We start from the raw sequence: 14,736 nt of genomic DNA, 5'->3' as shown, positions 1-14,736 counted from the left end.
CAAAACAACATTCAGGAACTTAAACGAAGAATGTTCCCACTAACTGGTCACTGTTTTTCATTTTTACTCTTACAAAACTCCCTCTAGAAATGAAACTTGGTGATAAAGCTGAAGTCATTCTTGTAGCTCTGGCAACACGTTCTCAGGTGGTCAGTCAGGTTCAGAGAAGTTTCCAGTAGTAAGACATCCAGAGCATTTAGTTATTCCACACAAGCGATTCATTGGGTCAAACGATCTAAACCCTTCAACAGTAACTGACTTAGATGCAGGACCATGATCCCAGATCTTCACATTAATTTTTTTTTTTTGCGAGCGCGTGCGTGCGCCATGTGTGTGTTGTGTACACTGGTATTATTCTTGTTTACTTGCAGTGAGTCGTGTATGCGAACTCAGCTGAAGAAGAACCAGTTGATCCCGACGAGCGTCATCCGTGACCACCCGTCTCTTCAATACTGGTAAGTACATCTTAGGTGGATTTCAAGAGTTTTCCTACCCTCGCAGCCCTGCTCTTGGCCAGGCATGGTCAGATGGTCAGCCAACCTGTTATCCTCGTATCCATCACAGCTTGATTGTTCCGGTATTTGGTGAGAAAATTGTCTTATTTCTTCAAGACTTCTTCACTTGTTCCAGCAGTGTTTCTAATATCCTCTGGCAAGATGTTGAACAGTCTGAGATCACGTATGTTGATAGTGTTTTCTTATTGCCTCCATGGCACCACTCGCTGCCTTTTACTAAGCATTCTCTCATATTTCACACTAGTCTATTTATGGCATTGTGAAAATTTGGAGTGTATGGTGTATCTCTCCTCCATTCCAGTGAGTACATATTTAGGACTGAGTCATTCCCAAAAATTTAAATGCTAAATTTATTGGCTCTTATGTGGGTCACTTTGAATCTGGTCCAGCTGTGATATCTCTCCTGCCCTGAACAGGGTCGTCAGCACTTAACAGTACTCCAAGCGAGAGATCACAAGCAATTTAAAAAGTGTCTTCATTGGCACTGTTTTCCATGTTTTGAACGTTCTCGTTTTCCACCTCATCATTTTCTTGGCTGTCATGACATTTGCCTCATTGTGTTCTTTGAAAGGAAAGTCAGCTGACATAATTACTCTCAGGTCTTTCACATATTCCTTTCGGTCTAATTGGCGTTTCTCTTGTGTGTTCTTTCCATATCTAAACAGTTGGAACTTGTCACCATTGAAAGTCATGTTATTTTCCACAGCCCACTGAATACTTTGCATATATTTTACACTTGTAGGGTCTTATCTTTTACTGAGGTGATTTTTATGCTTATTTTATCATTCACAAATGATACAAAACTGTGGAGTGGGGTTATGTCCAGTATGAAACTAAACGTTTAAAGTACCAGCAATATTTCTTGGGGTACTGAGTTCTTTTACTTTACTAATACTGGATTTTGCCATGTTTACTACCACTCTGTGTTTTATCTGTCAGAAAGTTGAATATCCATTTACTATATTTCCCAAGTTATATCTGTCGTCCTGATTTGGTGTTCAGTCATCCCATGATCGCATTTGTCAAAAGCGTTTGTGAAATCCATTTACATTACATCTGTGTTTAAATTTTCTCCCAGTGCCTCCGTAATCCTATTATAGTGGTTTAGTAGTTGAGACGAGCATGATCTTCCCTCTCTAAATCGATGCTGGTCTGGTTTGTGCAGTCTGTGCTGTTCCATAATGTTCGTAATTTGGTGTCTCGTCACCTTTTCGTAGATTTATGATGTGGGATGTTTGGGCTACTTGTCTGCAGTTTCTGGCTGTGCCTCCCCTATACAAAGGAGCTATGTCTGCACTCTTTAAGATTTCTGGGATTTCACCTACATCTAAATTCTGCAAACGATACTGAAACCTCGTGCTAGTGGTAGTTTGCATTTCCTTATAAAAAGAGGGATTCCACTTATCCAGTCCAGGTGCTGTATGAGTGGGTATGTTTTCTGTTTTTTTTTTTTAATTCTGCAGGAGTAGTGCTTCAGTTATTGATCTATGTGGTCTTCGGGGGTAATGAATTTTTTTTCCTGAATTCTCCACGCTGCTTTAGTTTAGCGGATTGTTGAACGTTGATTCATCTTATATTGGGATTTTAGAATTTCATTAATTAATTTTTCATCGCCGTCTTACAACCGTCTGTATTCAGTGGTCCAGTTCTACAGGTAGTTCTTAACTTGGATTTTGCCTATAGACAAAAATATTTGGAATTTCTTCCAATGTCCTGGATATCTTTTTGTTCCCTTTGTACTGCTTCTGTCTGGTACAGCAGCTGAAATTTTTATTCTGTTTTTGTAATCTCACTGAATAGGTTACATTTCCTCCATTGTAACATTCATGTTTTAAGCAGTTCAGTAGCCATTTTTCCTCTTGAATGTTCTTCTATCATCTTTATATGGTTTCTCAGTGGTACTTATTGAATGTAGACCTTGTATGCTTCTGTTTTCAGCTCTTCCAAGCACTGGTGAAGGTTGAGGGTGTTCATGCCAGAGTCCCAGGGTATGTCTAATGGTTCTTTGTTAATTTTGTCCCAGTCAGTTCTCTGATTGTCTAAGTTAAATTTGCTTAATATAACTTCTCGTACATCATTGCTGGAGTTTTCCATCACTACTTACCCTCATTGTTGACAATGAAAACCCTAACCATAGCTTCATATTATCCTTTGTGAACAAGACAAAGAAACTCGTGTTAGCTGCCTAGCTAGAAGCTAAACTCAGACATTAACCAAGTCTTCTGGTGGACAGAGGAAAACAACGAAACTTTATGTTGACAAATTTTAATTGCTTCGATGTGGAGAGAATGGAGATGTCTCAACAAGAAGTACAAGATGCAAATACTGAGTTGGCGTAAATATGTATCACACCACGCTGTGATAGCTTTCCTCACGACAGTCCTACTGTAATAAAGATAACACCAATAATAAAAGACATCGTGTCCCCTAAACACCAAAACGGTAGCGCTATGAGGAAGAGTTAAAGGAAGTGAACGACCTTGAGTGGAAAGGAGGACTCGCAAAAATTACTACATACAAAATCTTAGAGGAATTGATAGGGTACGTACAGTAGTAACACTGTATGAATTAAGAAGACTAAGATCAAGGAAACACAAGGAGAAGCAGAAGTCATAGCTGAGCTATAAGGGGTTTAATGGAGTCTTTCTATAGCTAGTGTGTGGTTGAAAAGTGGAATGACTTCAATGAGGCAGTGGTTACCTTTTAGTTGCTTCCGGTGGTCACCGACGCTGCGGGCTAGACTCGGCCTCCTGGTTGCTGGTACAGCTTCCAGAGTATATACGGTAAGGCAGAAAGAAGCTAGCAGTCAGCGATGTCGTTGACAGTAGTCTAGACCAGGAGCAGTATCTCAACCCCCATAAACATAACTGGGTAAGTGGTCGCTTGTCTGAGCTCGCACAGGTCATAAACAGACTGAAGGAAGACATCTAGATGTCACATCCCTGAAGAATTGGGTGCTTTTCACCAAACAGTTGCTGATTGGTGGGGCTGTGATAGTTGTTTCAGTGCGTCTTGAAGAGCCGAGTGTCCGTGGTTCGATCCCCGGCAAGGGTGGAAACATTAGGTGTGTTTTTTTACACCTGTCGTCCCGTTCACCTTGCAAGTAGGTACCTAGGTGTTAGTCGACTGGTGTGGGTCGCATCCTGGGGACAAGATTGAGGACCCCAATGGAAATAAGACACTGGCCCTCGATGACGCACTGATTTTCTTGGGTTATTCTGAGGTGGCTAACCTTCCGGGGTTAAAAATCTGAACAAAATCTCTCTCTTAGATAAGATTTGTCAGGAAACAGGAAAAGTGTTTCCTGACGCGGGACATATGACGACCTGCCGCTGGAACTTTCGGTCATCCGACCGAGGCCTTCCGCTGGCTTACCGGTCCACCCCTTTAAAAATTATGGTTATGATAATAACCATTCTGTGATTTCCACTATCTGTGTCTCTAACAACTTTGCTGAGATGGAACAGCAAGGTCAAGCATCACTTGAGCAGCCTCGCACTCACCACCAGGCAGTAACAACTGACCTTTTGTAATTGCTACTGTTTTCAGCCCTGTTGTTCTCTTCCTTTTTTAATATGAGACCAACGTAGAGTCGCATTTTATGTCTTTCTCGCCCCCTTACCTTCCCCGGTTCTTCCCCTTGAGCTAGGCCTAAGCAGTAGTATTTCTAAGCCTAAGGCAGATGGGTGAGTGTGCGCCTGCAGGATGTCCTTGAATTAAGAACATTCCCGTGGAGGGTTTAGGGGAATTTCGTGTGGGTGGGGCAGTGGGTGGGACCATTGTGATGCTTCAGCAACGTTGTGTGGGTGGGGCAGTGGGTGGGACCATTGTGATGCTTCAGCAACGTTGTGTTGGTGGGGTGGTGGGTGGGACCATTGTGATGCTTCAGCAACGTTGTGTGGGTGGGGTGGTGGGTGGGACCATTGTGATGCTTCAGCAACGTTGTGTGGGTGGGGCAGTGGGTGGGACCATTGTGATGCTTCAGCAACGTTGTGTTGGTGGGGTGGTGGGTGGGACCATTGTGATGCTTCAGCAACGTTGTGTTGGTGGGGTGGTGGGTGGGACCATTGTGATGCTTCAGCAACGTTGTGTGGGTGGGGCAGTGGGTGGGACCATTGTGATGCTTCAGCAACGTTGTGTGGGTGGGGCAGTGGGTGGGACCATTGTGATGCTTCAGCAACGTTGTGTTGGTGGGGTGGGGGGTGGGACCATTGTGATGCTTCAGCAACGTTGTGTGGGTGGGGTGGTGGGTGGGACCATTGTGATGCTTCAGCAACGTTGTGTGGGTGGGGTTGTGGGTGGGACCATTGTGATGCTTCAGCAACGTTGTGTGGGTGGGGTGGTGGGTGGGAGTGTTGTGATGCTTCAGCAACGTGGTGTGGGTGGGGTGGTGGGTGGGACCATTGTGATGCTTCAGCAACGTGTGGGTGGGGTGGTGGGTGGGACCATTGTGATGCTTCAGCAACGTTGTGTGGGTGGGGTGGTGGGTGGGACCATTGTGATGCTACAGCAACGTTGTGTGGGTGGGGTGGTGGGTGGGACCATTGTGATGCTTCAGCAACGTTGTGTGGGTGGGGTGTTGGGTGGGACCATTGTGATGCTTCAGCAACGTTGTGTGGGTGGGGTGGTGGGTGGGACCATTGTGATGCTTCAGCAACGTTGTGTGGGGGGGGGGGTGGGTATGACCATTGTGATGCTACAGCAACGTTGTGTGGGTGGGGTGGTGGGTGAGACCATTGTGATGCTTCAGCAACGTTGTGTGGATGGGGTGGTGGGTGGGACCATTGTGATGCTTCAGCAACGTTGTGTGGGTGGGGTGGTGGGTGGGACCATTGTGATGCTTCAGCAACGTTGTGTAGGTGGGGTGGTGGGTGGGACCATTGTGATGCTTCAGCAACGTTGTGTGGGTGGGGTGGTGGGTGGGAGTGTTGTGATGCTTCAACAACGTTGTGTGGGTGGAGTGGTGGGTGGGACCATTGTGATGCTTCAGCAATGTTGTGTGGGTGGGGTGGTGGGTGGGACCATTGTGATGCTACAGCATCGTTGTGTGGGTGGGGTGGTGGGTGGGACCATTGTGATGCTTCAGCAACGTTGTGTGGGTGGGGTGGTGGGTGGGACCATTGTGATGCTTAAGCAACGTTGTGTGGGTGGGGTGGTGGGTGGGACAATTGTGATGCTTCAGCAACGTTGTGTGGGTGGGGTGGTGGGTGGGACCATTGTGATGCTTCAGCACCTTTGTGTTGGTGGGGTGGTGGGTGGGACCATTGTGATGCTTCAGCAACGTTGTGTGGGTGGGGTGGTAGGTGGGAGTGTTGTGATGCTTCAACAACGTTGTGTGGGTGGAGTGGTGGGTGGGACCATTGTGATGCTTCAGCAATGTTGTGTGGGTGGGGTGGTGGGTGGGACCATTGTGATGCTACAGCATCGTTGTGTGGGTGGGGTGGTGGGTGGGACCATTGTGATGCTTCAGCAACGTTGTGTGGGTGGGGTGGTGGGTGGGACCATTGTGATTCTTAAGCAACGTTGTGTGGGTGGGGTGGTGGGTGGGACCATTGTGATGCTACAGCAACGTTGTGTGGCTGGGGTGGTGGGTGGAACCATTGTGATGCTACAGCAACTTTGTGTGGGTGGGGCAGTGGGTGGGACCTTTGTGATGCTTCAGCAACGTTGTGTGGGGGGGGGGGGGGGGGGGACCATTGTGATGCTTCAGCAACGTTGTGTGGGTGGGGTGGTGGGTGGGAGTGTTGTGATGCTTCAGCAACGTTGTGTGGGTGGGGTGGTGGGTGGGACCATTGCGATGCTTCAGCAACGTTGTGTGGGTGGGGTGGTGGGTGGGACCATTGTGATGCTACAGCATCGTTGTGTGGGTGGGGTGGTGGGTGGGACCATTGTGATGCTTCAGCAACGTTGTGTGGGTGGGGTGGTGGGTGGGACCATTGTGATGCTTCAGCAACGTTGTGTGGGTGGGGTGGTGGGTGAGACCATTGTGATGCTTCAGCAACGTTGTGTGGGTGGGGTGGTGGGTGGAACCATTGTGATGCTTCAGCAACGTTGTGTGGGTGGGGTGCTGGGTGGGACCATTGTGATGCTTCAGCAACGTTGTGTGGATGGGGTGGTGGGTGGGACCATTGTGATGCTTCAGCAACGTTGTGTGGGTGGGGTAGTGGGTGGGACCATTGTGATGCTTCAGCAACGTTGTGTGGGTGGGGTGGTGGGTGGGACCATTGTGATGCTACAGCAACGTTGTGTGGGTGGGGTAGTGGGTGGGAGTGTTGTGATGCTTCAGCAACGTTGTGTGGGTGGGGTGGTGGGTGGGACCATTGTGATGCTTCAGCAACGTTGTGTGGGTGGGGTGGTGGGTGGGACCATTGTGATGCTACAGCATCGTTGTGTGGGTGGTGTGGTGGGTGGGACCATTGTGATGCTTCAGCAACGTTGTGTGGGTGGGGTGGTGGGTGGGACCATTGTGATTCTTCAGCAACGTTGTGTGGGTGGGGTGGTGGGTGGGAACATTGTGATGCTACAGCAACGTTGTGTGGGTGAGGTGATGGGTGGGACCATTGTGATGCTTCAGCAACGTTGTGTGGGTGGGGTGGTGGGTGGGACCATTGTGATGCTTCAGCAACGTTGTGTGGGTGGGGTGGTGGGTGGGACCATTGTGATGCTACAGCAACGTTGTGTGGGTGGGGAGGTGGGTGGGACCATTGTGATGCTTCAGCAACGTTGTGTGGGTGGGGTGGTGGGTGGGACCATTGTGATGCTTCAGCATCGTTGTGTGGGTGGGGTGGTGGGTGGGACCATTGTGATGCTTCAGCAACGTTGTGTGGGTGGGGTGGTGGGTTGGACCATTGTGATGCTACAGCAACGTTGTGTGGGTGGGGAGGTGGGTGGGACCATTGTGATGCTTCAGCAACGTTGTGTGGGTGGGGTGGTGGGTGGGACCATTGTGATGCTTCAGCATCGTTGTGTGGGTGGGGTGGTGGGTGGGACCATTGTGATGCTTCAGCAACGTTGTGTGGGTGGGGTGGTGGGTGGGACCATTGTGATGCTTCAGCAACGTTGTGTGGGTGGGGTGGTGGGTGGGACCATTGTGATGCTTCAGCAACGTTGTGTGGGTGGGATTGTGGGTGGGACCATTGTGATGCTTCAGCAACGTTGTGTGGGTGGGGTGGTGGGTGGGACCATTGTGATGCTTCATCAACGTTGTGTGGGTGGGGTGGTGGGTGGGACCATTGTGATGCTACAGCAACGTTGTGTGGGTGGGGAGGTGGGTGGGACCATTGTGATGCTTCAGCAACGTTGTGTGGGTGGGATTGTGGGTGGGACCATTGTGATGCTTCAGCAACGTTGTGTGGATGGGATTGTGGGTGGGACCATTGTGATGCTTCAGCAACGTTGTGTGGGTGGGGTGGTGGGTGGGACCATTGTGATGCTTCAGCAACGTTGTGTGGGTGGGGTGGTGGGGGGGACCATTGTGATGTTTCAGCAACGTTGTGTGGGTGGGGTGGTGGGTGGGACCATTGTGATGCTTCAGCAACGTTGTGTGGGTGGGGTGGTGGGTGGGACCATTGTGATGTTTCAGCAACGTTGTGTGGGTGGGGTGGTGGGTGGGACCATTGTGATGTTTCAGCAACGTTGTGTGGGTGGGGTGGTGGGTGGGACCATTGTGATGCTTCAGCATCGTTGTGTGGATGGGATTGTGGGTGGGACCATTGTGATGCTTCAGCAACGTTGTGTGGGTGGGGTGTTGGGTGGGACCATTGTGATGCTACAGCAACGTTGTGTGGGTGGGGTGGTGGGTGTTACCATTGTGGTGCTACAGCAACGTTGTGTGGGTGGGGTGGTGGGTGGAAACATTGTGATGCTTCAGCAACGTTGTGTGGGTGGGGTGGTGGGTGGGACCATTGTGATGCTTCAGCAACGTTGTGTGGGTGGGGTGGTGAGTGGGACCATTGTGATGCTACAGCAACGTTGTGTGGGTGGGGTGGTGGGTGTTACCATTGTGATGCTACAGCAACGTTGTGTGGGTGGGGTGGTGGGTGGAATCATTGTGATGCTTCAGCAACGTTGTGTGGGTGGGGTGGTGGGTGGGACCATTGCGATGCTTCAGCAACGTTGTGTGGGTGGGGTGGTGGGTGGGACCATTGTGATGCTACAGCAACGTTGTGTGGGTGGGGTGGTGGGTGTTACCATTGTGATGCTACAGCAACGTTGTGTGGGTGGGGTGGGGGGGGGGCACCATTGTGATGCTACAGCAACGTTGTGTGCGTGGGGTGGTGGTTTGGGACCATTGTGATGCTACAGAAACGTTGTGTGGGTGGGGTGGTGGGTGGGAGCATTGTGATGCTACAGCAACGTTGTGTGGGTGGGGTGGTGGGTGGGACCATTGTGATGCTTCTGCAACGTTGTGTGGGTGGGGTGGTGGGTGGGACCATTGTGATGCTACAGCAACGTTGTGTTGGTGGGGTGGTGGGTGGGACCATTGTGATGCTACAGCAACGTTGTGTGGGTGGGGTGGTGGGTGGGACCATTGTGATGCTACAGCAACGTTGTGTGGGTGGGGTGGTGGGTGGGAGCATTGTGATGCTACAGCAACGTTGTGTGGGTGGGGTGGTGGGTGGGAGAATTGTGATGCTACAGCAACGTTGTGTGGGTGGGGTGGTGGGTGGGAGCATTGTGATGCTACAGCAACGTTGTGTGGGTGGGGTGGTGGGTGGGAGCATTGTGATGCTACAGCAACGTTGTGTGGATGGGGTGGTGGGTGGGACCATTGTGATGCTACAGCAACGTTGTGTGGGTGGGATGGTGGCTGGGACCATTGTGATGCTACAGCAACGTTGTGTGGGTGGGGTGGTGGCTGGGACCATTGTGATGCTACAGCAACGTTGTGTGGGTGGGATGGTGGGTGGGACCATTGTGATGCTACAGCAACGTTGTGTGGGTGGGGTGGGGGGGGGGACCATTGTGATGCTACAGCAACGTTGTGTGGGTGGGGTGGTGGGTGGGACCATTGTGATGCTTCAGCAACGTTGTGTGGGTGGGATGGTGGGTGGGACCATTGTGATGCTACAGCAACGTTGTGTGGGTGGGGTGGTGGCTGGGACCATTGTGATGCTACAGCAACGTTGTGTGGGTGGGATGGTGGCTGGGACCATTGTGATGCTACAGCAACGTTGTGTGGGTGGGATGGTGGCTGGGACCATTGTGATGCTACAGCAACGTTGTGTGGGTGGGGTGGTGGCTGGGACCATTGTGATGCTACAGCAACGTTGTGTGGGTGGGATGGTGGCTGGGACCATTGTGATGCTACAGCAACGTTGTGTGGGTGGGATGGTGGCTGGGACCATTGTGATGCTACAGCAACGTTGTGTGGGTGGGATGGTGGCTGGGACCATTGTGATGCTACAGCAACGTTGTGTGGGTGGGGTGGTGGCTGGGACCATTGTGATGCTACAGCAACGTTGTGTGGGTGGGGTGGTGGGTGGGACCATTGTGATGCTACAGCAACGTTGTGTGGGTGGGGTGGTGGCTGGGACCATTGTGATGCTACAGCAACGTTGTGTGGGTGGGGTGGTGGGTGGGACCATTGTGATGCTACAGCAACGTTGTGTGGGTGGAGTGGTGGGTGGGACCATTGTGATGCTACAGCAACGTTGTGTGGGTGGGGTGGTGGGTGGGACCATTGTGATGCTACAGCCCTCCTGACAACACTGACAACACTGACAACACTGGAGGACAGGAGAGAGAGGGGGACATAACATGTAAAATACTGAAAGGAATTAACAGGGTGGACAGGGATAGAAACTTTTAGAGATGGGACACAGCAGCAAGGGGTCACAACTGGAAGTTGAAAACTCAGATGAGTCACAGGAATGTTAGGAAGTATTACTTTAGTCATAGAGTTATCAGGAACTTTAACAATCTGGAGAGTGATATAGTGGAGGCAGGATCCATACATAACTTGAAGAAATACGATAGATCTCGTGGAGCAGGGAGAGCGTGGAGCTGGTAAATACCAGTGAAGAGGTGGGGCCAGGAGCTATGAATCGATCCCTGCAAACACAATTAGGTGAGTACACACACCCAAGGTGGTCAGTCACTCTACAATAGACATCTATAATCACACATTTATGTCACTCTTATTTTATACTGTTTACTTAAAGTATTTCCATTGTACTGTAGTGGTAGCCCTCGCTCGCTCTCCTTTCCTCTCCTCTCTCCTTTCTTCTGCCTTATCCTTTCTCCTGCTCTCTTGCCCCTATATTGTCTATTCTGCTTCTTTCTCCTGCTCTCTTGCCCCTATATTGTCTGTTCTGCTTCTGTTCTTTCACCTGCTCTCTCCCTTACCTTCTCGTTAGCTCTCTTGCTTCCCCGTATTCCCCATAATGCACGAAATATTAGGGTTTTAACGGGATAGGAAAATGGGGAGTGGGATGATAGTGAGGTTGGTGGGTAGGTGTGTGGGTGGGGGGGAGGGGGAGGGCAGAGACCAGGGTATGAACACAATACATTTTTGTTCTGCCTGACAGTGTACTAACAGGTTTTTGGCCGCTTATGCTAATTTGTGTTCATGGCTTGTACCACCGTGTTACAAACCATGTTTCCAGTAAGTTGTAGTGCATCAGTTTTTTGACGGATCCTACACAGATGACAAAGAAACGAGAGAGATACTGAAATCTCAATATGACTGTGTTCAGCGAGCCACTAATCAGTCTAAAGATAGACAATCCAAATAATTTTTTCATGAATGAGTCTCAAAACCCTGTCAGTGTATGCCAAATTTCTGACATAACCCTAACTCCACTTGACTTTGAGAAAGCCACTGACAACATGCCCATGCACTCACAGGCCCTAAGTATGCTATGGAGAAGGAGCATAGACACAGGTGAGATTCCACAGTCACTAAAAACAACGGATATAGCCCCACTCCATAAAGGTGGCAGCAAAGCAATAGCTAAGAACTGTAGACTAATAGCTTTAACGTCCCATATAAAAATCCTTGAAAGAGTTCTAAGAAGCAGGATTGCAAACCACTTGGACTCACAACAATTGCACAATCCAGGGCAACACGGGTTCGGAGCAGGTCGCTCCTGCCTATCGCAACTACTGGACCACTATGATATAGTCTTGGATGCACTGGAAAATAAACATAATGCAGATATATACACAGATTTTTCAAAAGCCTTTGACAAGTGCGATCATCGTGTAATAGCACACAAAATGCGTGCTAAAGGGATAACTGGCAAAGTAGTAGGCAGATGGATATTCATCTTTCTAACCAATCGAACACAAAGAGTAGTGGTAAACAGAGTTAAATCAGAAGCTGCCATAGTGAAAAGCTCTGTTCCACAAGGCACTTTACTCGCCCCTATCCTGTTCCTCATCATCGTATCAGACACAGACAGAGATATAAACCATAGCACCATATCATCCTTTGCAAACGATACTAGGATCTGCATGAGTGTCATCCATTGAGGATACGGCAAATCTCCAAGATATAAACCAAGTTTTCCAGTGGTCAACGGAAATCAATGATGATGATCTATGAAAACAAATTCCAACTACTCCGTTATGGAAAACTGAAGGAAATAATAGCTAGGACCGAGTATACTACAAAACTCTAATCACACAATAGAGCGGAAAAGTAATGTGAAGGACCTGGGAGTGGTAATGTCTGAGGATCTCACCTTCAAGGATCACAACAGGAGGCCTGGTCACAGACCGGGCCGCGGGGGCGTTGACCCCCGAAACTCTCTCCAGGTAAACTCTCCAGGTAAACAATGCCACTATCACATCTGTGAGGAAACTGATAGGATGGATTATGAGAACATTCAAGACAAGAGATGCCAAACCAGTGATTATCCTTTTTAAATCGCGTGTTCTCTGTAGGCTGGAATACTGCTGTACAATAACATCTCCATTCAAGGCAGATGAAATTGCAGATCCAGAGAATGTACAGAGATCCTTTATTGCACATATAAGTTCCATCAAACATCTTAACTACTGGGAACGCTTGGAAGCACTTGACTTGTATTCACTGGAGCCCAAGCGAGACAAATGCATCATAATCTACACCTGGAAGATCCTAGAGGGACTGGTCCCTAATCTGCGTACAGAAATAACTCCCCTACGAAAGCAATAGCTTTCGTAGGGGATGCAACATACCCCCAGTGAAAAGTAGGGGCCCCATTAGTACACTAAGAGAAAACACTAAGTGTCCAGGGCCCAAGACTGTTTAACAGCCTCCCACCAGCCATAAGGGGAATTACCAATAGACCCCTGGTTGTCTTCAAGAGGGAGCTGGACAGATACCTAAAGTCGGTGCCGGATCAGCCGAGCTGTAGTTCGTACGTGCGGCCAGCAGTAACAGCCTCGTTGATCAGGCTCTGATCCACCAGGAGGCCTGGTCAGGGACCGGGCCGCAGGGGCGTTGATCCCCGAAATGCCCTCCAGGTAGACCCCAGGTAGATTCACACACAAAGCAACCACAAGGGGAGTTGAATGATAGCTGTAGGCCAGAAGTCTCCAGCCTTTTCACTATGAGGCTTCCCCTAAATGCACACACGCACGCACCACCTACACCTGGAACGGAACAAAATTATAAACGACAACCAACACGGATTCATGGAAGGCAAATCCTGTGTCAAAAACCTTCTGGAGTTTTATGACAAGGTAACAGAAGTAAGACACGAGAGGGAGGGGTGGGTTGATTGCATTTTCTTGGACTGCAAGAAGGCTTTCGACACAGTTCCTCACAAGAGATTAGTGCAGAAGCTAGAGGATCAGACACGTATAACAGGAAGGGCACTGCAGTAGACCAGAGAATACCTGACAGGGAGACAACAACGAGTCATGGTACATGATGAGGTATTACGGTGGGCGCCTGTGACGAGGGAGGTCACACAGGGGTCAGTCCTAGGATCAGTGCTATTTTTGGTATATTTGAAGGACATGATGGAAGGGATAGACTCAGAAGTGTCCCTGTTCGCAGATAAGTTAATGAGGAGAATTAAATCAGATGAGGATCAGGCAGGACTTCAAAGAGACCTGGACAGGCCAGACGCGTGGTCTAGCAACTGGCCACTTGAATTTAACCCTGCCAAATGCAAAGTCATGAAGATTGGGGAAGGGCAAAGAAGACTGCAGACAGAGTATAGGCTAGGTGGCCAAAGACTGCAAACCTCACTCAAAGAGAAAGATCTTTGGGCGAGTATAATACCAAGCACGTCTCCGGAAGCACACATCAACCAGATTACTGCCGCAGCATATGTGCGCCTGGTAAACCTGAGAATAGCGTTCCGATACCTTAGTAAGGAATTGTTCAAGACACTGTACGCAGTGTATGTGAGGCCTATATTGGAGTATGCAGCACCAGTTTGGAACCCACACCTGGTCAAGCACGTCAAGAAATTAGAGAAAGTGCGAAGGTTTGCAACAAAGATAGTTCCAGAAGTAAGGGGAATGTCCTACGAAGAACGGTTGAGGGAAATCGACCTGACGACACTGGAGGACAGGAGGGTTAGGGAAGACATGATAACGACATACTAAATGCTGCGTGGAATAGATAAGGTGGACAGAGACAGGATGTTCCAGAGAGGGGACACAGAAACAAGGCGTCACAATTTGAAGTTGAAGACTCAGAACAGAGTATACTACTGACTCCGGCCATACAATAGAGCGGAAAAATAATGTAAGGGACCTGGGAGTAGTAATGTCTGAGGATCTCACTTTCAAGGATCACAACAGTGCCACGATCGCACGTGCAAAGAAAATGATAGGATGGATAATGAGAACTTTCAAAACGAGAGATGCCAAGCCCATGATGATCCTTTTCAAATCACTTGTTCTCTCTAGGCTGGAATACTGCTGTACATTAACATCTCCATACAAAGCAGGTGAAATCGCAGATCTAGAGAGTGTACAGAGATCCTTTACTGCACGTATAAGTTCTGTCAAGCACCTTAACTACTGGGAACGCTTGGAAGCACTTGACTTGTACTGGTTGGAACGCAGGAGGGAGAGATATATCATAATCTACACTTGGAAAATCTTGGAAGGAATGGTCCCAAATCTGCACACAGAAATCACTCCCTACGAAAGTAAAAGACTGGGCAGGCGATGCAAAATGCCGCCAATAAAAAGTAGGGGCGCCATTGGTACACTAAGAGAAAACACCATAAGTGTCCAGGGCCCAAAACTGTTCAACAGCCTCCCATCAAGC

General features: G+C 49.1%; 1 protein-coding gene across 3 annotated transcripts in view; it reads left to right on the top strand.

Annotated features, from left to right (window-relative positions):
- The first annotated feature begins 321 nt into the window (after nt 1-321).
- LOC128697901 (FERM domain-containing protein 4A) overlaps nt 322-14,736 on the top strand; it is a 54,521-nt gene continuing 40,106 nt past the window's right edge. For all 3 annotated transcript variants that reach the window (XM_070090153.1, XM_070090154.1, XM_070090152.1), the window contains exon 1: nt 322-455. In XM_070090153.1, the coding sequence (XP_069946254.1) occupies nt 328-455 (128 nt within the window). In that variant the 5' untranslated portion in view covers nt 322-327. The remainder of the gene's footprint in view (nt 456-14,736) is intronic.

This window comes from Cherax quadricarinatus, chromosome 31 (assembly GCF_038502225.1).
Source record: "Cherax quadricarinatus isolate ZL_2023a chromosome 31, ASM3850222v1, whole genome shotgun sequence".
In the NCBI taxonomy this organism is placed as follows: domain Eukaryota; kingdom Metazoa; phylum Arthropoda; class Malacostraca; order Decapoda; family Parastacidae; genus Cherax; species Cherax quadricarinatus.
The sequence above is the reverse complement of the archived record's forward strand: the minus strand, read 5'-3'. Positions and strand labels throughout refer to the sequence as shown.